At 43.7% G+C, this 22,850-nt stretch overlaps 1 protein-coding gene across 1 annotated transcript; it reads left to right on the top strand.

Moving 5' to 3' along the window:
- The first annotated feature begins 22,100 nt into the window (after positions 1–22,100).
- LOC140176144 (uncharacterized) lies at positions 22,101–22,499 on the top strand. The gene has a single exon (XM_072206032.1). It carries the CDS (start codon positions 22,101–22,103, stop codon positions 22,497–22,499), a length of 399 nt encoding a protein of 132 aa, XP_072062133.1.
- Positions 22,500–22,850: the final 351 nt, after the last annotated feature.

Consider the following 22,850-nt stretch of genomic DNA (forward strand, 5'->3'; position numbering starts at 1 on the left):
CCATACGATGGCACATCGGCTCTGAGCCATCATCTCAGCAATTTCAGAAGCAGAATGTATCTCACTGATACTTCGGACACTGTTCGATGCAAAGCCTTCCCGACTACCCTGACAAAGACCGCAATAAAGTGGTTCGACAGTTTGCCTCCTAGATGCATCACAAGTTTTGATGACTTAGCCAAAAAATTTCTTGCTAGATTCTCTGTCCAAAAGGACAGAGCCAAACACGTCCCGAGCCTATTTGGGATCAAGCAAGGAGATTGGAAAAGTCTTCTCAACTACATGGAAAGATTCAAAAAAGTATGTCTGGACATACAAAGTCTACCAACGGAAGCAGCCATCATGGGTCTCATCAATGTTCTACGAGAAGGACCTTTTAGTCACTCCATATAAAAAAGCATCCAACATCTCTGAACGAGGTACAAAAACGGGCAGAAAAATATATTAACATGGAGGAGAATTCTCGATTAGGAGAAACCTCAAAACCTGGATTCTCCTACCCCACTCGGGACAAGGATAAAGTGCCCAAGAAAAAATAAGATCAACCCAGTGAGAATCCTAAAAAATACCACAATTACACCCCTCTTCGGGTGTCTCTTGTGGATGTTTACCGAGAAATATGCAACACGGAGAAGATCCCACCACCTTGTCTAATCAAAAGCAAAAAAGGAGGAGGAAGTCGGACAGAGTACTGTGAGTACCACCGAATTTACGAACATCCTACTAACGAGTGCTTCGACCTAAAGAATGTCATAGAGAAATTGGCAAGAGAAGGACGACTAGATCGGTACTTAGCTAGCAAAACGGATTAACCAAGAAAAAGAAAAAGAGATGAAGAGGTCGAACGGGTTGAACGACCACCCTACACTCCCGAGAGACATGTTCATATGATAAATGGAGGATTCACAGGAGGAGGGATCTCTAAATCATCTCGCAAGAGACACCTTAAAGAGGTATATCATGTCGGGGAAGAAGAGAGGTCATCCGACCTCCCCACTATTACCTTTATCCAAGAAGATGCAACAAGCATCATCCCAGGACATGATGATCCCATGGTCATCACTATCATATTGGCCAATGCTAATCTCCACAAAACACTGGTAGACCAAGGAAGCTCCGCGGATATCTTGTTTAAATCCGCCTTCGACAAATTCGGTTTGCAAAATAAAGAGCTCAAAGCATATCCGAATAACTTGTTCGGACTGGGAGACACTCCAATCCAACGACTTGTATATATCTCACTACACACAACCTTTGGAAAGGGAACACGGTCAAGGACACTCAACATAGACTACATCGTAGTCGACGTGAGCTCAGCTTACAACGCCCTAATAGGTCGGACAACACTGAACCAGCTCGCTGCAGTGGTCTCAACTCCACACCTATGCATGAAGTTCCCAACTCCGGAAGGGATTGCCACGATAAAAGGAGACCAAAAAACTGCGCGACGCTATTACAATGAAAGTATGAACCTTAAAGACAACCCAAAAGGAGGGGAAGTCAACACTATCGAACTCGGGAGAATACGAGCTCGTGAGGAACTTCGTCCATAACCTGAAGGCGAGACTGAAGTTCAAATCGGTGATGGCCGGGATAAGACAACAAACATAGGGGCAACCTTAAAGGGAGACGTAAAGGAGTCTCTGATACAGTTCCTAAAGGATAACGCTGACCTCTTTGCATAGAAGGCTGCAGACATGCCGGGCATAGATCCCAAACTAATGTGCCACAAACTGGCGGTATACCCAGGTTCTCGGCCAATGCAGCAAAAGCGTAGGAAGCTCAGACCGAAAAAGTCCCAAGCTGTGGAAAAATAGGTACAAGCCTTACTGAAGGCAGGATTCATAAGGGAGGTCAAATACCCACTATGGCTAGCCAATGTTGTCTTGGTAAAAAAAGTCAAATGGGAAGTGGCGGATGTGCACTGACTACACCGATCTCAATAAAGCCTGCCCAAAAGATCCCTACCCACTCCCAAGTATAGATACTCTAGTGGATGTCTCTTCTGGATACAAGTACCTCTCCTTCATAGATGCTTATTCAAGATACAATTAAATCCCGATGTATCCACCCGACCAAGAAAAAACCTCGTTCCTAACCCCAAAAGCAAATTACTGCTATATTGTCATGCCATTTGGGCTCAAAAACGCAGGAGCTACCTACCAAAGATTGATGAACAAAGTCTTCGTAGACCACATCGGGAAACTAATGGAGGTTTACGTAGACGATATGCTGGTAAAAACACAAAGTGAGGAATCCTTGTTGCCAGACCTTGCCAAAGTGTTCGACACCATCGGAAAGCATGATATGCGACTTAATCCCGCAAAATGCACCTTCGCGGTAGAAGCTGGCAAATTCTTGGGTTCATGCTCACGCAAAGAGGAATTGAGGGAAACCCAGATAAATGCCGGGCTATACTCGACATGAAAAGTCCAACTGGCGTCAAGGAAGTACAACAGCTCAACAGAAGACTGGCAGCCCTGTCCAGGTTTCTAGCAGGGTCAGCCATAAGATCCCTCCCCTTTTACGCCACATTAAGGAAAGGAAAGAAGTTTGAATGGGTCACAGAGTGCGAGCAAGCCTTCCAAGATTTCAAAAAATTCTTGGGGCAACCACCCATTCTTACCCGACGAAGGGAGGGAGAAGCACTCATATTATACCTCGCAGTAGAAAATCGGGCAATAGCCTCAGCACTAGTCAGAGAGGACGAAAGGGAGAAACAACCCATCTACTTCATTAGCAAAGCTTTACAAGGAGCCGAATTGAACTATCAAAAGATAGAAAAGTTTGCCTACGTCCTCATACTCACGTCTCAATGACTCTGCCTGTACTTTCAAGCTCACACTATCAAAGTTCAGACTAACCAGCCCATAAAGGGCATCCTAGAGAAGACAAACTGAGCTGGAAGAATCCTGCAGTGGGCGATTGAGTTGTCCAAATTCGATCATCAATATGAAGCTCGGACAGCCATCAAATCACAGCATCTGGCCGACTTCATTGCCGAGTACATTGATACCCCGGGAACTCCCACAAAATGGAATCTCTACGTGGATGGCTCTTCAAACAAAACCGGGAGTGGCGCAGGTGTGATAATAAAAAGTGATCAGGGAACCCAAATCAAACTCTCACTAAAGTTCGAATTTCCTGCTTCAAATAATCAAGATGAATATGAGGCATTACTGGCTGGTTTGAGGCTGGCTAAGGAGGTAGGAGTTCAAAAGCTCACCATCTTCAGTGGTTCACAAGTAGTTACCTCACAAATAGAAGGGAGCTACCAAGCTAAGGACCCTACCATGAAGAAATATCTCGACAAAACAATAGAACAACTCAGACAGATCGGGGAATATGAGGTCCAACATATATCTCGAGAATAGAATGCTCGGGCGGATGCACTCTCAAAACTAGCCAGCACCAAACTAGGAGGCAATAACAGAAGCCTCATCCAGGAAACATTGCAAAGCCCATCAATCACAGAGGAAGAAAAGGTCCTAACCATATCTGGTCAGGATCAAGGGTGGATGACCCCCATAATCAATTACCTCAAAACAGAGACACTCCCCACAGACAAAAGGGAGGCAAAAAGACTAGTACGAGAAGCACATGACTACACCATAGTTGGCAACATCTTATATAGGAGAGGGATTTCAGCACCCCTCTTGAAATGTGTGCCGACCTCCAACACAAAGGAAGTTCTAGAAGAAATACACAGTGGTATGTGTGGCAACTATATCAGGGCACGAGCTCTCTCCCAAAAGGTACTCCGAGCTGGATTCTTCTGGCCGACCTTACAAAAAGAGGCAACAGAATTCGTCAAGACATGCCCACCATGTCAAAAGCATGCTAACTTCCACATCGCTCCACCAGAAGAGCTCATCCGTGTAACGTCACCTTGGCCGTGCAAAGTGGGGGCTTGACCTCCTCGGACCCTTTCCCCAAGGGTCGGAACAAGTCAAGTTCCTCATTGTAGGGGTAGACTACTTCACAAAATGGATTGAGGCAGAGGCCCTCGCTAATGCCACCGCTCAAAGAAGTCGGAAATTTCTATACAGGAACATTATTACAAGGTTTGGGGTCCCTTACTCCATCACCACAGATAATGGCACTCAATTCACTGATACAGGTTTCAGGAACTTGGTAGCTGACCTGAAAATAAAATACCAATTTACATCCGTAGAACACCCACAAGCTAACGGACAGGCAGAAGCTGCCAACAAAGTCATACTAGCTGGGTTAAAACGAAGAATATAGGACGCAAAGGGAGCTTGGGCCGAAGAGCTCCCACAAGTCCTATGGGCATATCGAACAACTCCACATTCCACCACAGGAAAATCACCCTTCCGACTTGCTTACGGAATGGAGGCAATGATCCCAGTAGAGATAGAGGAAGGATTCCCCAGAATGATCCTCTACAATGAAGAGGCCAACTCTCAAAATCAAAGGGAAGAACTCGACCTACTTCCAGAAGTCCGAGAAAGAGCACGGATTAGAGAGGAAGCGTTAAAGCGTTGAATGACTTCAAGGTATAATCAGAGGGTAATTTAGCGAAGCGTCGCCAACAATGATCTCATCTTAATCCGAAATGACATCGGAGCAGGTCAATTAGGAGAAGGGAAGCTAGCAGCAAACTGGAAAGGACTTTATCGAGTTGTGGAGGTACTGGGAAAATGCTACTACAAGGTGTCCGACCTCGAGGGACGAGATCTACCAAGGTCATGACATGCCTGTAACCTAAGAAGGTACTTGTTCCAAGGGTTACCTGAAACTGGAGGTCGATCTCGGACGAGATCTTCTGTACTGGTCGGTGCTGATGTGTCCGGTTGGTGAGTGGCGGCCGGAGCTGTCGTGTCCGACTTGTTGGACTGGCTGCACTGCTGATCCTTCGTCACCAGAGGGTGGGAGGTACATGCAAGGGACTCCGATGCTTAAGTTAGCAAGGGTATTAAGCAGGTTTTTTGTAGAATCAGAGTATGAGTTATACCTGGGTGCTGCAGTGTATTTATAATAGCGTGGGCTGACCTTCTTAGATAAGATAAGTTAGTTATCTTATCTTATCTTTATCTTATCTTTGGGTGAGGTCAGCTTATCTTCAAGGGAACCGCCTTTATCTCTATAGGCTTGGACTGCCTTTGGACTTGGGTCGTGTTCCTCTATTTGGGCTCTTTACTGGGCTTTCCTGGAAGTTTGGCTGAGCTCTTTGAGAAGAGGTTGGATAGTCGGACCTGAAGAGGTCGGTCGTCTTGTCGCTAAACATCCCGGGTCAGATAGCTCGACCCAGGATATGAACAGTGCCCCTGCTCGAGCTCGGTTTTTCTTTTTGAGGTCGAGTCTTAGTTTTAGGATTTCGATCTTTCTCTAGTGAAGCCGAACTCGAGCATTTTTCGACTTCTTTCTTTGTAGAGTCTTCCTTTATGAATGTGGAACGTTTTCTTCTAAAAGCGCGAGCTTTTGTATTAGCGCTCTGTTATTGGGAACGTGCGAGGGTTTAATACCTTTATTAATTGTTTTTTAGTGCTCTGTTTACCTTGGCTCATTTATTTTGAATTTTACACACAAAAACGGTTTCTCTTCTTCATTTTTGTAACTTCCTCCTTTACTCTCTCGCTTTCTGTTTTCGCCTTAATTTTGCATTTTTTTGCGTTGCAGCGTCATTTGGTGATTTCTGGGCGATTCCGTCTCTCCATCTTCAATCTCTTTCAAAGCTTCCTCCTTTGTTTAGGTTGGTTTTTCTTTCCTTGTACTTCTTTTGTCGTTTTGCCTTCGGCTTTTGATAGAGTTTCGATTTTTCTCTTGACGTCTCGACTTGGAAAATCTGAATCTTTATCGTATCACTGTGCGCCTGCTTGTTTACTGTTTGGGGGATTTCTCTTGCTTTTGAAATGGTCCTTTATCATTCTAGGGTTCATACTGCTTGTTTTCTCGAAAGATTGTTCCTTTTTGTCATGCTGATAGTTTTTGCTGATGAATTCCATGAAAGATAACGACTATTTCTTCGTGTTGTTTTGCTTTTTCTGGGGGAATTTATTTCTCTGAAAAAAGGTGGCGTCTTTGATGACTTTTTCTTGATATGTTTTGCTATTTTGCTTGCTGATAAGCTGAGACTGCGAATTTGGAAGGTAGCTACTTCAGTTTTGTTTGATTTGTAGCTTTCTGGGGATGCTGCCTTTTTGAGAAAGGGTTTCTTTCTGTCTTTGACGTGAGTTTTGTTGGGACGTTAGTTTTGTAGGTTTTTCTGAATCCTTGTTCTCTGACTGCCTCCAAAGGATGCCCCTGGACCTTCTGTATGGGTCCTGGGGTTTTCCTTTTGTTGTTTGTACTGTCTGAATCATACTAGCTGAGTTGTTTTGTCATTTGTCCGAGATGTTGTTTAGTAATCTGATCTTCTTTTCTTGTTTGTAGGACTAGTTGGCCATGTCTTCTCACAAAAATATTGTCGAGGCGTCTTCTTTTGAGACCGATTTGCTATGGTCGTGTAATGTAGCTCCGTCCCAGCTTCATCTGAACTCCTGGGGTTTTATTAATATTTTTCATCTTCTTTGCCAAGAATGGGATGTTACCCCTTCTCAAACTCTTTTCCTTTATTTGTTTGTTTTAACTAAGCCCGGGATTTCTTTGAAAAAGAAAGCCTCGTGGGTTTCTTTTAGATCTACACAAGGACATAAGGTTTTTACCATGTTTGACGAGTCCTTTAGGGACTTCAAGAATTATTTCTTCAAGATTCGAGCTGTTGAGGGAGCTCGCCCCTTTTTTCTGGAAGTGATTGATGAGCCATCCTTCCCTCTGTGTTGGCAGCAGAATGTAGTAGTATCCCGATATACGTGAAAAATGCTCGACGAGATTGAGCAGGCTTTTGTAACTGTTTTGGAGGACCTTTGGGGGGAACCTCCTCATCTAGATACTAAAAAATCCTTGGGGGACCCCTCCCTTGTTCGAACTGCACTGGGTATTACTTGATATATATTGCTTCTTGTTTTTACTTTGCTTTCCTTTTTTTTCCTGGTCTGTAAAACTGCTGGTTTCTATTTTACAGAGATGGCCAAGAAAAATGACTCGATGAAAGCTTTCAAGAAGGCAAGAAAGGCTGCTGCCGCTCAGAACATCTTGACCAAAACGGATGGGGAAGGATCTTCACAGGTGACGCCGAAACCGTCCGTGCCGAGCTCTCCCGGCCCGAGGAGAATGATCCCTACTCCTCGAGTTCGTGTAGTGGATCCTCTGCAGTCTTCTACTACTATTGCATCTTCTCCTCCGGTCGTTCCACCTTCTAAAAGACCTCGAACTGTTGAACCCTTCAATCTGGATGCCCCTGACTTCGATGATGTTGGGTTTGTCGACCAGCAGATCGGTCCTTATGGTGCCCTCCCTATGGATGATGTGTCACTCGTTCACCATTTAGACTTTATAACTCAGAGTAGTGTCAAGATGGCACATATGGGGGCGGCCTTATATCGGACTGCCCAAGATCTACCTCTTCATGCTACGAAGGCCTTTATGGAGGAGGCCAAATTAGAGTTCGATCGGATGAAAGGTTTGAAGGAGGAGCTCGAGGTGAAGGTGACCAAGCTGGAGAAAGAGTTGGAGGGTGAGAAGGCTAGTTCTATTGCCTTGGCGGCTTCTGTAAAGTTGGCTGAAGACACGGCTTTGAGGCACAAGGATAGCTATGTTACGGCCTACAGGGAGTTGATGCGTCTTAGGGAGGAGTTGGAGTCTGCCCGGGTTGATTATGCCGAGCTCCAGGGTCATCTTGTAGGCAGCATAAATGCTGCTTATGAGAACCTGAAGGAGCAGGTTCAAGTTCTTGCACCTGAGGCCAACCTTACTCTCTTCAGTCTGGATAATGTTGTAAAGGATGGCAAGATTGTCCCTGACGATCCTGATGATGATGATGTCGAACCCCTTCCTGTGCCAGTCGCCAAAGCCACTGTTGTGCCGACATCTTCAGCTCCTCCCGCTGGGGTTAGTCATCCCGAACCAGAGCCAGATTGTCAGATATTAAATCGGGATGACGAGACGGTGGATGCAGTGCCCCTTCAGACTCGCCCTCCTTCACCTTGTGCTGCCGAGAAGCCTTCGGATCTTTCCTGATTATGTAAATGTTTTGTGTAGATAGCCCGGTCTGTGGGCTTTTAAAACTTTCTTTTTGTAATGTTGTTGACTGTTGACACTTTTTCAGTTGCTTGTTTAGCAACTTTATTTTGAAAAACAAAAAATAGCTTCCAAGTTCTTGGGGATGATTTGGGTAGCTGATGTGTATTTTCGGAAAACAAATTCCAAACACACAAATCTAACCGGCAAGTGCACCGGGTCGCATCAAGTAATAATAACTCACGTGAGTGAGGTCGATCCCACAGGGATTGAAGGATTGAGCAATTTTAGTTTAGTGGTTGATTTAGTCAAGCGAATCAAGTATTGGTTGGGTGATTTGTGATTGCAGAAACTAAATTACTTGAAATGTAAAGGGAGAGGGGTAGATTGCAGAAAATTTAAGAGCAAAGAAAGTAAATAAGCTGAATCTTAAAGAACAAGTAATGTAAATTGCAGAAACTTAGATTGCAAGAAATGTAAATGGCTGAATCTTAAAGTGCAAGAAATGTAAATTAATTGAATTATAAAGGGAATTGGGAAGTGGATTTGCAGAAATTAAACAAGGAAAAGTAAAATTCAACAAACAGAAATGTAAAAGATGTAAAAGATGGATTCAATTAAACCGGATCTCAAATGACAATGAAAATAAGCTTGGTGTAGCACGAAACAAGGAAATTAAAATTGAAAGATGTAGATCTCAGGACCCAAGAGACTAGATAACCAAGTCTAGATCTCAATGCCTTCCTAGATCCAAATTCAGAATTCAATTGCAAGAAAAGTAAAGATCCAGCAGTAGAAGAAAAGAAGTGAAATCGCAAATTCTCAATGATGCAGTAAATCAAAACAGAGAGATCTCAAGATGAGATTGAGACAGAATTTCCTCAATTCTTCAACCCAAGATTCAAGACAAGTGTAAATGAAATTGAAAACAAGAAAACTAAGAGGAAGAGAATTCAATTCTCCTTCCCCCAAGACTCAGAATCTCAAAATAACTTCTAACCAAAAGCTCTCCCCAAAATCACTTAGTAAAAAGCTAAAACGGAAAAGCTCCCTAAAAACTTAAATTCTAAGCTATTTATACACTCTCTTCAAATGATCTTCAAGCCTTGAATTGAGCCTTTGCTCTTGATGAAATTGGGTTGACAAAAGCCTTTGTTGATTGCTCTTGGAGTTGGAGAGAAACCCACTTGTGAACCGGGCCATGAACCAGAAAAGCTTGAGTAAAAGTTTGAGGTCAAACTTTTACTCAAGCTTTTCATATCAGCTAGCCTTCCTTGCTGTCATCCACGTTTGAGCCAAAGTTTGAGGTCAAACTTTGAGCCAAACGTGGATCCCTCTTGTATGCCTCTTGGGGTGCTACTTTGTCCTCTTGTCAACGTTGCAAATTTTATGCCCACTAGAAACTATTATATATGGTTGGAAAGCTCTGAATGTTAGCTTTCTAACCCAATTGGAATCACCTCAATTGGACATCTACAACTCAAGTTATTCTTGTTGGAAGTATACCCCTTCAGGCTATTATGGCGCCAATGTTTGCCTAAAAGCTTGAGGTCAAACGTTGGCGCAAGCTTTTTCTCTCCTGGGTGTTTTTGTTGTGGCGCCAACGTTTGCCTAAAAGCTTGAGGTCAAACGTTGGCGCAAGCTTTTGCTCTTCTCCAGGGTGAGTTTGTTGTGGCGCCAACGTTTGCCTAAAAGCTTGAGGTCAAACGTTGGCGCAAGCTTTTGCTCCATCCAGGGTGAATTCAATTCTTCCAAAAGTTTGAGCTAAAGTTTGAGGCAAGCTTTTGCTCAAGCTTTTTGTTCTCTCTTGCTCCTTGCCATTTTTTCTTTCTTCAACCTTCTTCAAAGCTCTTTTCACCTATCATTAATCAACCAAGCACATCAAAGCTATGCTCAAAATCATGAGATTGTTATTCTTTCATAATATATAACAATTATAGCACAAAATCTCATGAAAATGCATTAATTTATCCATGGTTGATTGAATCAAAGGAAACATAAAATTCTACCCAATTGGCTTACTTATGGCTCAAGAAAGTGCATAAAATCAATTGAAAACAAAAGAAAAAGACTAGTGAAACTAGGCTAAGATGACTTGTCATCAGTAGCCTCTTTGAGCTTGTTTTTATTACAACTTCATGCTTTTAATATCATGTCGGTCCTTATCTATCTTGGTACCCTTTTTTTAGGTTTTCGGTAGTGTTGGAGCCTTGTTGCTCGACCTCTTTGGATTGCCTTTGTATTTCCTGCTTGTGGCTTTGATTCCTTTGAGGCTTCGGAAGTTATTTCTAGTAATCCTGCTTTGTTTAGACCTTCTATGAGGTCTCTTGCTAGGTATTACTTTTTATAACTTTAGCATGTTATGGAGGCTGACTTCGTTGTGTCAGGTCTTTCTAAGTTATTTTTGTAATCCTCTTTTTTGGACCTTGTTCAGGTCTCTTTTAGGGATTTAATTCTATAACTTTTATGTTTTGGGCCGACTTCGTCATGTCGGGTCCTTCTAAGTTATTTTTGTAATCCTCTTTCTTGGACCTTGTTCAGGTCTCTTTCAGGGATTACTTCTATAACTTTTATGTTTTGGGCCGACTTCTTCATGTTGGGCCCTTCTAAATTATTTTTGTAATCCTCTTTCTTGGACCTTGTTCGGGTCTCTTTCAAGGATTACTTCTATAACTTTTATGCTTTGGGCTGACTTCGTCATGTCGGGCCCTTCTAAGTTATTTTTGTAATCCTCTTTCTTGGACCTTGTTCAGGTCTTGTTCAGGGGATTACTTCTATAACTTTTATGTTTTGGGCCGACTTCGTCATGTCGGGCCCTTCTAAGTTACAGTAATCCTCTTTTATAGGGCTGGCCAGACCTCTTTCCAGGGATTTACTTATAACTTGGGTTATTGTGACTGGTCCGACTTCTTAATGTCGGCCAGTCTTTAAGTTATTTTTTAGCAATCCATTTTATTAAGACCTCGTCAGGTCCTTTCTATGGATCACTTTCGATAACTTCTTACGTTATTCTGTTTTCATCTTTGCCGATTTGTAGAAATTGGGTTTAATCCTCGCTTGGTCGACCTTTTGATGAATTTGGTTTTCATCTCTGTTGGTCTTTATCGCGATCGTGCAGTGAATTCGATTTTCACTTTCTGCCGATCTGTTGCTTTATAATCGGACGATGAATGTTTTAGATTAATGCGGCTTGAGAATTTGTAGAATATCTAAACATATTTTATTCAAAAGAAAATGCAAATATACATGTGGAAGCTTTATCCCTCTAAGTTGGGCGATTTATAGGTCTTGGCTTGGCACCTCATTAAAAAACCTTTTCAGGAAAAAGAGTGCGCCTTGTCCTAAGATCCTTTATCATCCCTAACTATAGTACATTCTTAGGTTGCAGGAGTGCCACGACCTAGGAAGTTCTCGTCCATCGAGTTCGGATAGTCTGTAGTAGCCCTTTCCCAGTACTTCTACGACTCGGTAGGGTCCTTTCCAGTTTGTTGCCAGCTTTCCTTCTCCAGGTCGAGTTGTTCCGATATCATTTTGGATTAGGATGAGGTCATTCTCAGTGAAACCTCATGGCACTACCTTTTGATTATATCTCGAAGCCATTCAACGCTTTAGTTCTTCTTCCCTGATCCGAGCTCTTTCTTGGACTTCCGGGAGTAGGTCGAGTTCTTCCCTTTGAAGTTGGGAGTTGGCTTCTTCATTATAGTGGACCACTCTAGGCGACCCTTCTTCAATCTCTACTGGGATCATTGCCTCCATTCGGTATGTTAATCGGAAGGGTGATTCCTTTGTGGTGGAATGTGGCATTGTTCGGTATGCCCATAGGACTTGTGGGAGCTCCTTAGCCCAAGCTCCCTTTGCGTCTTGTAATCTCCGTTTTACCCCAGCCAATATGACTTTGTTGGCAGCTTCGGCTTGTCCATTGGCTTGGGGATGTTCTATGGAAGTGAATTGTTGTTTTATGTTCAAGTCGGCCACTAACTTTCTGAAGCGTGCATCTGTGAATTGGGTGCCATTGTCTGTGGTGATGGAGTATGGAACCCCAAACCTTGTGACAATATTCCTATATAGAAATTTTTGACTTCTTTGAGCAGTGGCATTAGCTAGGGGTTCTGCCTCGATCCACTTTGTAAAGTAGTCTACCCTTACTATAAGGAATTTAACTTGTCCCGATCCCTGAGGGAAGGGTCCGAGAAGGTCGAGTCCCCATTTTGCAAATGGCCATGGTGAGGTCACGCTGATGAGTTCTTCTGGCGGGGCGATGTGAAAGTTGGCATGTTTCTAGCATGGTAGACATGTCTTTACAAACTCTGTAGCTTCTTTTTGTAGAGTTGGCCAATAAAATCCTACTCGGAGTACTTTTTTGGCGAGAGCTTGTGCTCTGAGATGATTGCCACAAATGCCACTGTGTACTTCTTCTAGAACTTCCTTTGTGTTGGAAGTCGGCACACATTTTAATAATGGGATTAAATCCCTCTCTTGTATAGAGTATTGTTTATGATGGTGTAATGTTGTGCCTCTCGTTTTAACCTCTTTGCCTCCTTTTCGTCTGTGGGGAGTGTTTCTGTTTTGAGGTAGTTAATTATGGGAGTCATCCATCCTTGATCCTGACCGGTTATGGCTAGGAATTTTTCTTCTTCCGAGATTGATGGACTCTGCAGTATTTCTTGGATGAGGCTTCTATTGTTGCCCCCTGGTTTGGTGTTGGCTAGCTTTGAGAGTGCGTTAGCTCGGGCATTCTGTTCTTTGGGTATGTGACGGACCTCATATTCTCCGAATTATCCGAGCTGTTCCCTGGTTTTGTCCAAGTACTTTTTCATGGTGGGGTCTTTGGCTTGGTAGCTCCCTGCTATTTGTGAAGTGACTACTTGTGAGTCGCCGAAGATGGTAAGCTTTTGAGCTCCAACCTCCCTAGCCAGCTTCAAACCAGCTAATAGTGCCTCATATTCCGCTTGATTGTTTGAGGCAGGGAACCCGAATTTGAGGGAGAGTTCAATTTGAGTCCCTTGGTTTCTTTCAATTATCACACCCGCACCACTTCCATTTTTATTTGAAGAACCATCCACGTAGAGGTTCCATTCTGTGGGGGTTTTCAGGGTGTCTGTAAATTCTTTAATGAAGTCGGCCAGATATTGTGATTTAATGGCCGTCCGAGCTTCGTATTGAAGATCAAATTCGGACAATTCGACGGCCTATTGCAAGATTCTACCTGCTAAGTCCATTTTCTGCAAAATCTCTTTTATGGGCTGGTTGGTCCGAATCCTAATGGTGTGAGCTTGGAAGTATGGACGAAGTCGTCAAGATGTTAGTATGAGGGTGTAGGCAAATTTTTTTATTTTTTGGTAGTTCAGCTTGGATCCTTGTAATGCTTTACTAATGAAGTATATGGGTTGTTGCCCACTGTCGTCTTCTCGTACTAGTGCTGAGGCTACTGCTCGACTTCCTACCGCGAGGTACAATATGAGTGGTTCTCCTTTCCGTGGCCGAGTTAGGATAGGTGGTTGTCCCAGGAATCTCTTGAACTCTTGGAAGGCTTGCTCGCACTCTGTTGTCCATTCAAACTTTTTTCCTTTCCTTAGAGTGGCGTAGAAGGGGAGAGATCTTATTGTCGATCCGGCTAGAAATCTGGACAAGGCTGCCAACCTCCCGTTGAGTTGTTGCACCTCTTTGACGCAAGTTGGGCTTTTCTTGTCGAGTATAGCCCGGCATTTATTCGGATTTGCTTCGATTCCTCTTTGGGTGAGCATAAAACCTAGGAGTTTGCCAACTTCTACTGCGAAGGTGCATTTTGCAGGATTGAGTCGCATGTCATGCCTTCTTATAGTGTCGAACACTTGGGTCAGGTCGGACAATAGCGTCTCTTCACTTTGTGTCTTTATTAACATGTCGTCTACATAGACTTCCATGATTTTTCTGATATGATCCGAAAAGACTTTATTCATTAACCTTTGATAAGTAGCTCCTACGTTTTTAAGACCAAAAGGCATTACGATGTAGCAGTAGTTTACTTTTGAGGTTAAGAATGTGGTTTTTTTCTTGGTCGGGTGGATGCATTGGGATTTGATTGTATCCTGAATATGCGTCCATGAATGAGAGGTATTTATATCCGGAGGAGGCATCCACCAGGGCATCGATACTTGGGAGTGGATAAGGATCTTTTGGGCAGGCTTTTGTTGAGATCAGTGTAGTCGGTGCACATTCGCCACTTCCCGTTTGATTTTTTCACCAAGAGGACGTTAGCTAGCCATAGTGGGTACTTGACTTCTCTTATGAATCCTGCCTCCAATAGAGCTTATACCTGCTCTTCCACAGCTTGGGATCATTCTGGTCTGAGCTTTCTCCGTCTCTGTTGTACTGGCTGAGATCCTGGGTAGACCGCCAACTTGTGGCACATTAATTTGGGGTCTATGCTTGGCATGTCTGCAGCTTTCCATGCAAAGAGGTCGACGTTATCTCATAAGAACTGTACGAGTAATTCTTTGTATGTCCAGGCATGTTTTGTTGAATCTTTCCATGTAACTGCGAAGACTTTCCCCATCTCCTTGCTTAATTCCTAATAGACTTGGGGCGTGTTTAGCCTTATCTTTTTGGATGGAGAATCTGGCCAGAAACTTCTTGGCTAGGTCATCGAAGCTTGAGATGGACCTAGGAGGTAGATTGTCGAACCACCAGATGGCTGTCTTTGTTAAAGTAGTTGGAAAGGCTTTGCAGCGGACTGCATCTGAGGCGTCGGTGAGATACATTCTACTTCTGAAATTGCTGAGATGATGGTCGGGATCTGTAGTGCCATCGTACAAAGTCATGTCCGGAAGTTTGAAGTCCTTAGGGATTTTGGTCTTCATGATCTCCCTAGTGAATGGGTCTTGATCCTTGCGAGAGTTGTCCTCAGGGGTGGATAGAGTAGCTTTGGCTTTGAGATCGGCTTCGAGTTTTAGAAGTTTATCTTCTAATTCTCGGCATCGCCTTATCTCCTTTTGTAGATCCTTCCCAGCTTCTCGCTGATGTTGGGCTTCTTTTTCAAGTTGCTTTAAACGATGTTGAAGCGCCTCTATTGCTCCCGGATTTGGTGGATTTTTGTCCTTGTTAGATTCCGGGGTATCTTTCGGTGTAGTGTCCGCATTTTTGTGTGGTATTCTATCTTCTAGATCTGAATCGTGGTCGTTGTCATGGTCATCCGCCATGGTGGTGGGGTGACTTCCGGGTCCCCGGCAACGGTGCCAATATTCCGAGGGTTACCTGAAACTGGAGATCGATCTCGGACGAGATCTTCCGTACTGGTCGGTGCTGACGTGTCCGGCTGGTGAGTGACGGCCGGAGCTGTCATGTCCGACTTGTTAGACTGGCTGCACTACTGATCCTTCGTCACCAGAGGGTGGGGGGTACCTGCAAGGGACTCCGATGCTTAAGTTAGCAAGGGTATTAAGCAGGTTTTTTGTAGAATCAAAGTATGAGTTATACCTGGGTGCTCCAATGTATTTATAATAGCGTGGGCTGACCTTCTTAGATAAGATAAGTTAGTTATCTTATCTTATTTTTATCTTATCTTTGGGTGATGTCAGCTTATCTTCAAGAGAACCGCCTTTATCTCTATAGGCTTGGACTGCCTTTGGACTTGGGTCGTGTTCCTCTATTTGGGCCCTTTACTGGGCTTTCCTGGTAGTTTGGCCGAGCTCTTTGAGAAGAGGTCGGATAGTTGGACCTGAAGAGGTCGGTCGTCTTGTCGCTAAACATCCCAGGTCGGATAGCTCGACCCAGGGTATGAACAGTACAATAGTTAGAAAGTAATAAAGATCTTAGGTCAAGGTGCACTCTTTTTCCTGAAAAGGTTTTTTAATGAGGCGCCAAGCCAAGATCTACAAAATTGCCTGACTTAGAAGAGTAAGCACTCATATGTATATATTCTACTTGAATAAAGTTTTTCTAGATTCCCCAATAAAGTTTCCTACCAAGACACATTAATCTGAGTGCAAAAATTCATTGTCCGATTACAATAAGGTCGGCAAGGTGAAAACCAAATTCATAACCCGATTACAACAAGATCGACAAGGTGAAAAATAAATTCAACGTTCGATTATGAAGAAGTCGGCAAGGTGAAAGCGATAAAAATAGATTAATGCAAGAAGTTATAAAAAACAATCCATAAAAAGTGGCCTGGCGAGGTCTGACTAAAAATGGATTACTAAAAATAACTTAGCTTGGACCAACAAGAGAAGTCGGACCAACAAAAGCTACAGCTTGGATCGACAAGAGAAGTTGGACCAACGAAAGCTACAGCTCAGACCGACAAGAGAAGTCGGACCAACGAAAGCTACAGCTCGGACCGATAAGAGAAGTCAGTCCAACGAAAAGCGAGCACTAAAAGGGACACAACTTTGCCCAAAAAGCCACGACTCCACGACAAGGCTATCAAAATTGTTCAGGCTAACTAAAAAGGTTCTACAAGAACACTAAAAAATTGCCGGACAAATTAGCCCTAAGATCACCTTGACCAGCCAAGTGAACAAAACAAGAGCTGATCAAAAAGAGGTCGGAAAGCAGAGTACCCACACTACAGTAAAAATCCACAAAGGATGCAAAAGCATGAACAACATATCAGAAAAAACATATCCATCAAAATAAAAACATTTAAAGACTCAAAAGGCCACCTAGGTGGCAGCCTCAAGAGTTCAAAAGTGTTTTGTTTTGAAAATAAAGTTGCATAGAAGCAATTGAAAGTCAAGAAGTCTACTACATCAAAGGTTACAAAAAACTAGAGTTTAAAAACCCACAAGCCGGGCTATGCAAATAGACAAGAGATCATAAGGGGTCCAAAGTCTCCCCAGTAGTAGCTTCCGTGGCGGAAGGAGGAGGAATGATCTTCATGGGGGTGGCATCCACAGTCCCATCCTCCCGGTTAAGAATTTGAACATCAGGATCAGATTTGGGATGGTCGACCTCAGCAGAAGGAGTTGAAGAAGCTTTGGCTGGCAGCGAAGGAGGAGGTCCGTCATCTTCATCATCCGGGGCAGGCACTATCTTGCCATCCTCCATCACATTATCCAAGCTGAAGAGAGTCAGGTCGATCTCAGGGGCAAGAACTTGGACTTGGGCTTTTAAATTTTCATAAGCCCTCGTCATAGTATCTACCAGATGACCCTGGAGATCGGCGTAATCCGCATGGGCAAAATCAAGCCTCTCCTTAAACTCCAATAGCTCGGCATAAGTGCGGGTGTAACTCTTCTTGTGTTTTTTCGCCATCTCCTCCACCAAATTTGCAGCTGCCTCAGCCCTGGTAGCTCGGGACTTTTCCTTCTCCAGGTCAAACTCCAGCTTAATTACCCTAGCATCAAGCTCATCCTTCGCCTCCTTAATTCTATCAAAATCTGATTTAGCGTCCTCCAGAAAAGTCTTAGTCGCGTGGACCGGGAAACTCTGGACAATACGAAATAGTGCTGCACCCATGTGGGCCATCCGAATACTAATACTGGTAATAAAATCCAAGTGGCGAAGGATAGAAACATCATCCATGGGAAGCTGGCCATAGGGAGCAATCTGTTCATCCACAAACCCTACATCATCGAAATCCTGGGCATCCAAGTTATAAGGACCAACAGTTTTTTGCCTTTTTAGAGGAGGACCAGCAGCAATGGGGGAGGAGGCAGCACCAAAAGAGGGTCGAGCTGGGTCAGAGGGGACAGTCCAGACCTGAGGAATTGGAATAACCTTCCTCGGCCCAGAAGCACCCGATGTTGGTTTCTTGGGAGGCACCTGAGAAGACTCTCCCTCGGCAGTCTTGGCCGAGATATTTTGAGCAGCTGTTGCTTTCTTAGCCCTACGAAAATGTTTCACGGAGTCCGTAGATTTCACCATATCTGCAAAGAAGGAACCAAGAAAATAAGTCACCAACAGAAAAGGGTAAAATTCAACTACAAAGTAAAACTAAAGAAAAGAAGTCGACGACTACCCAATTTAGCACGAAGGAGGGAAGAATCTCCCAAAAACTTCTTCGTATCAAGATGAGGAGGCTCTCCCCAATTCTCCTCTAACATACTCACAAAAGCCTGCTCGATCTCACTCAGACTCTCCCAGGGATACTTGACTACTACCACATTTTCTTGCCACGATAAAGGAAACGTAGGTTCATTATTTTCATCTAAGAAAAAAGGCCGAGCTCTCTCAACAGCTCGGACCTTGAAGTAATAGTTTTTAAAGTCGTGAAAGGACTCGTCATACATCGCGAACACTTTCTTTCCTTGCGTAGCTCGAAAAGAAACCCAAGAGGCTTTCTTTTTAGCTACCCCAGGTTTGGTCAACACAAAAAGATGCAAAAAAAGAGTTTGGGTAGGTTGAACACCCAATTCTTGACACAATAGTTGGAAAATTTTTATGAAACCCCACGAGTTCGGATGGAGGTGAGACGGGGCTACATTGCAGAACCTGTAACAGCCCAGACCACCCGCTAGCACGATATTGTCCGCTTTGGCACACAAGGCCTCATGGTTTTGCCTTTGACGATAGGATGATGGCCAAAGTCCCCCACACTCACTTGTCAAAACGCGTCATGCTAGGGAGAGGTATCCACACCCTTATAAGGCATGCTTCGTTCCCCTCCCCAACCGATGTGGGACCTTACAATCCACCCCCCTAAGGGAGTCCAGTGCCCTCGCTGGCACATCGATCCGGGTTCCAGCTCTGATACCATCTGTAACAGCCCAGACCACCCGCTAGCACGATATTGTCCGCTTTGGCACACAAGGCCTCATGGTTTTACCTTTGACGATAGGGATGATGGCCAAATTCCCCCACACTCACTCGTCAAAACGCGTCATGCTAGGGAGAGGTATCCACACCCTTATAAGGCATGCTTCGTTCCCCTCCCCAACCGATGTCTGATATTACAGGACCACAACAGGTCAGTCTCAAAAGCAGAAAAAGGAATAGTGATACTCAGTTGACTAAAAAAATAGTCATAAGCATAGAAAAAAGGCCGTTCACCTCGATTTAAAGAAGGAAAGCGAACCCTCTCTTCAGGATCAGGGGACACCAGCTCATAGTTCTTTTCATCATCCCTATTACTATAAATTCTACGAAATCTTCTAAGCTTCTCACAGTACTCCGGATTGACCTCTGTGATGCACATTAGAACTATTGAATCTACCCAGTTAGCCATACCATCAGTTACTCTCGAAGACATCTCGACGATATTCTTTCGTGAAGACATAGGCCAACTATCCCTACAGTGAGAAAAAGAAAAAAGACGGGGTCACTACCAAGCAACTCGAGCAATCAGGAGACAACTCGGACAATAACATATGAACATCAAGAGTCAGACACAGCAGTAAAAGGGAAACCCCAGGATTCACACTAAAGTCCAGGGGCACCCTTTGGAGGCAGTAACAAGGCAAGAATTCGGAAAGAAGGAAATCGACGGTCTATACCCTAACATCTCTCAACAAAAAACACAATCCTTCTCTAGTAACATCACTCTACACAAAGTAGCAAGAAACCCATGGTCATCAACAAAAATAATCAAAACTACAATCTTTCTTTACCAACAGTTCAAACAAAAGTAATAAACCCAAAGACGAGGACATGCAAGGATGAAAGAAACAGGAACAATGACAATAAAGCCCTAAGGAAGCGAAAACTACCAGGCACACATCATAACAAAAGAGTGCAGGGATCACCATAAAGATGCAAGATTTTTCAGAAAATCGTGAAAACAGAATGTCGAAAAGAAAGACACAACCTTTTTTGAAGGGGTCAAGATTCTCAGAGACAAAATCAGTAAAAATCACATGCAACAGTACGATGGAAACATACAAGAAGGTGATTTTCAAAAACATAAAAGGGAAAGAAAATACCAACATATAGAGAAAGAAGAAGCAAGCGCGAAGGAAGGATCAGGAAGAAGCAAGCGACCAAATATGCGCCAACAAAATGCTCTCGAGCAAAGGAGATGGAAAGCTTAGGGGCGTGTAAACAAGAAGATATCAGAAGGAACAAAACGCTTTGCAAACGATGAGCAAAGAAGATGAAGAGGAATTAGAGAAAGAAACTGTAAAATGACACCTTCGAAAATTTCAAAAATGAAGTACCAGAGATGGAAAAAGGAAACGGTGAAGGGATATTAATGAGATTTTAAACCCTTGCACGTTTCCAAGAAAAGCGAAACACGCGCGACAACTAAAGGGAGAAAGAAACGCTTTATATTCAAAGAGCTCCAAGGGGAGTTATATGGGAGATCGACAAAAGGCAAAATTCTCAAGCACGGCTTCCCCAAAAGGGGTCGAAGCATAAAAACACGACCTCAAAGGAAAGACCGAGCTCAAGCAGGGGTACTGTTCATACCCTGGGTCGAGCCATCCGACCTGGGTTGATTGAAGACAAAGCGACCGACCTCTTCAGGTCAGGATCCCCGACCTCTTCTCAAAAGAGTTCGGCCAAATCATCATAAGAAGCCCAAGCAGGCCTAGACGAAGGGACACAGCCTAATCTAAAGGCAGCTAAAGCCTAGAAAGATAAAGGTAGTTCCCCTTAAAGATAAGATGACTTCACTTAAAGATAAGATAAGATAACTAACTTATCCTATCCAGAAAGGTCAGCCAACACCACTATAAATACACTGGAGCACCCAAGTATAACTCATACTCTGATTCTACAAAAAATACCTGCTCAAAGCCCATGCTAACTTAAGCATCGGAGTCTCTTGCAGGTACCACCCCCCTCCGGCGATCAAGGATCAGCAGCACCACCAGCTCCAACAAGTTGCACACGACAGCTCCGGCTACCACAGCAAATCTCATCCGAGATCGATCTTCAATTTCAGGTAATCCTCGGAACACTCAGACAGCAATTAAAGCCCAATGCCTCACCGACTTTATGGCAGAATATGCAGGAGATCAAAAGGAGGCCTCCACAACTTGGGAATTATATGTGGATGGCTCTTCCAAAAAAATCGGAAGCGGTGCATGCATAATATTAGTCAATCAAGAGGGAACCCAAAAAGAAGTCTCCCTCAAATTTGAATTCCTAGCCTCTAATAATCAGGCAGAATACGAAGCCTTGATTGCCGGGTTGAAGCTAACAGAAAAAGTCGGTGCAACCAAAGTAGAGGTCTTCGGCGACTCTGAAGTAGTGACTTCTCAAATCAATGGGGAGTATCAGGCTAAAGTCCCAAATATGAAAAGGTACTTAGATAAAACTTTGGAGTACCTTAGGCGGTTCTCGGAGACCTAGGTCAAAGATATAAATCTGGATCTTAATAGTAGAGCAGACGCCCTCTCCAAACTAGCAAGTACCAAGCCAGGAGGGAATAATAGAAGCCTAATCCAGAAAACTCTCCAAGAACCTTCTGTCACAAAAACAGAGGCTAAACAAGATGTCCTAGATGTATCCGGGTTGGACCTCGGATGGATGGCCCCCTTGATTGAATACATAAAATTTAACATCCTACCCAAAGAAAAAAAAGAGGCCAAGAAAATTCGAAGGGAGGCACAAAACTACACCTTGGTGAAAAATATCCTATATAAAAGAGGAATAGCCACACCATTATTGAAGTGCGTCCCGAACTCAAAGACAACAGAGGTCTTAGAGGAGGTGACAATGGTATCTGCGGGAACCACCTCGGAGCAAGGTCTTTGGCTAGAAAAATCATCCGAGCCGGGTTCTATTGGTTGACCTTGCAGAAGGATGCCACCGAGTTCGTGAAAAAATGTCAACCATGCCAAATGCACGCTAACTTCCATGTCGCTCCCCCTGAGGAACTCATCAGCATAACTTTTCTATGGCCTGTTGCAAAATGGGGATTAGATCTACTCGGACCTTTTCCGCAAGCACCTGGACAAGTGAAATACCTCATAGTGGGAGTGGACTGCTTTACGAAGTGGATCAAAGCAGAACCATTGGCCGCTATCACAGCTCAGAGAAGTCGGAAGTTCCTCTACAAGAATATCATTACAAGGTATGGAATTCCACATTCCATCACCACGGACAATGGTACCTAGTTCACTGACTCTACATTCAGAAACTTGGTAGCCAGCATGAAGATCAAGCATCAATTCACATCGGTTGGGCACCCACAAACAAATGGGCAAGCTGAGGCAGCCAACAAAGTTATACTGGCTGGATTAAAGAAAAGATTACAAGATGCAAAGGAAACTTGGGCTGAAGAACTCTCTCAAGTATTATGGGCATATCGGACTACATCTCAGTCTGCTACGGGAGAAACACCCTTCCGACTTGCTTATGGTATAGAAGCCATAATACCAGTTGAAGTTAACGAGCAAAGTCTAAGGGTGAGGTTCTACAACAAGGTAGGCAATCTTCAAGCACACAAAGAAGAACTTGAACTACTCCCTGAAATCCGAGAACAAGTCCAGATAAGGGAAGAAGCACTGAAGCAAAGGATGACCAACAGATACAACAAAAAAATCTTTTGAAGAAGCTTCACCTCAGGCGACTTGGTTCTGATCAGGAATGATATCAGCGCTAACAAGTCAGGTGAGGGAAAACTTGCTGCTAATTGGAAAGGGTCATATAAGATAAGTGAAGTCCTCGGAAAGGGGTATAACAAGGTATCCGACTTGAGTGGAGTCGAGCTCCTAAGATCGTGGAATTCTTTCAACATGAGGATATATTATAGCTAGAAGCGAACTCCATTCCCTGATGTACTCTTTTTCCCGACTTCATGATTTTTTTCCAAAGAGGGTTTTTCCTGAAGGGGGTTTTAATGAGGCATCAAAGTGGGGACTAAGGGATAGCAGTCTTAAAAATCCCTAGTAGCTAAGATT

This window comes from Arachis hypogaea, chromosome 11 (assembly GCF_003086295.3).
Source record: "Arachis hypogaea cultivar Tifrunner chromosome 11, arahy.Tifrunner.gnm2.J5K5, whole genome shotgun sequence".
NCBI lineage: Eukaryota > Viridiplantae > Streptophyta > Magnoliopsida > Fabales > Fabaceae > Arachis > Arachis hypogaea.

What these genes read in the sequence shown, in the direction of transcription:
- LOC140176144 (XM_072206032.1), top strand. Translation starts at nt 22,101, where the DNA reads ATGAAGATCAAGCATCAATTCACATCGGTTGGGCACCCACAAACAAAT.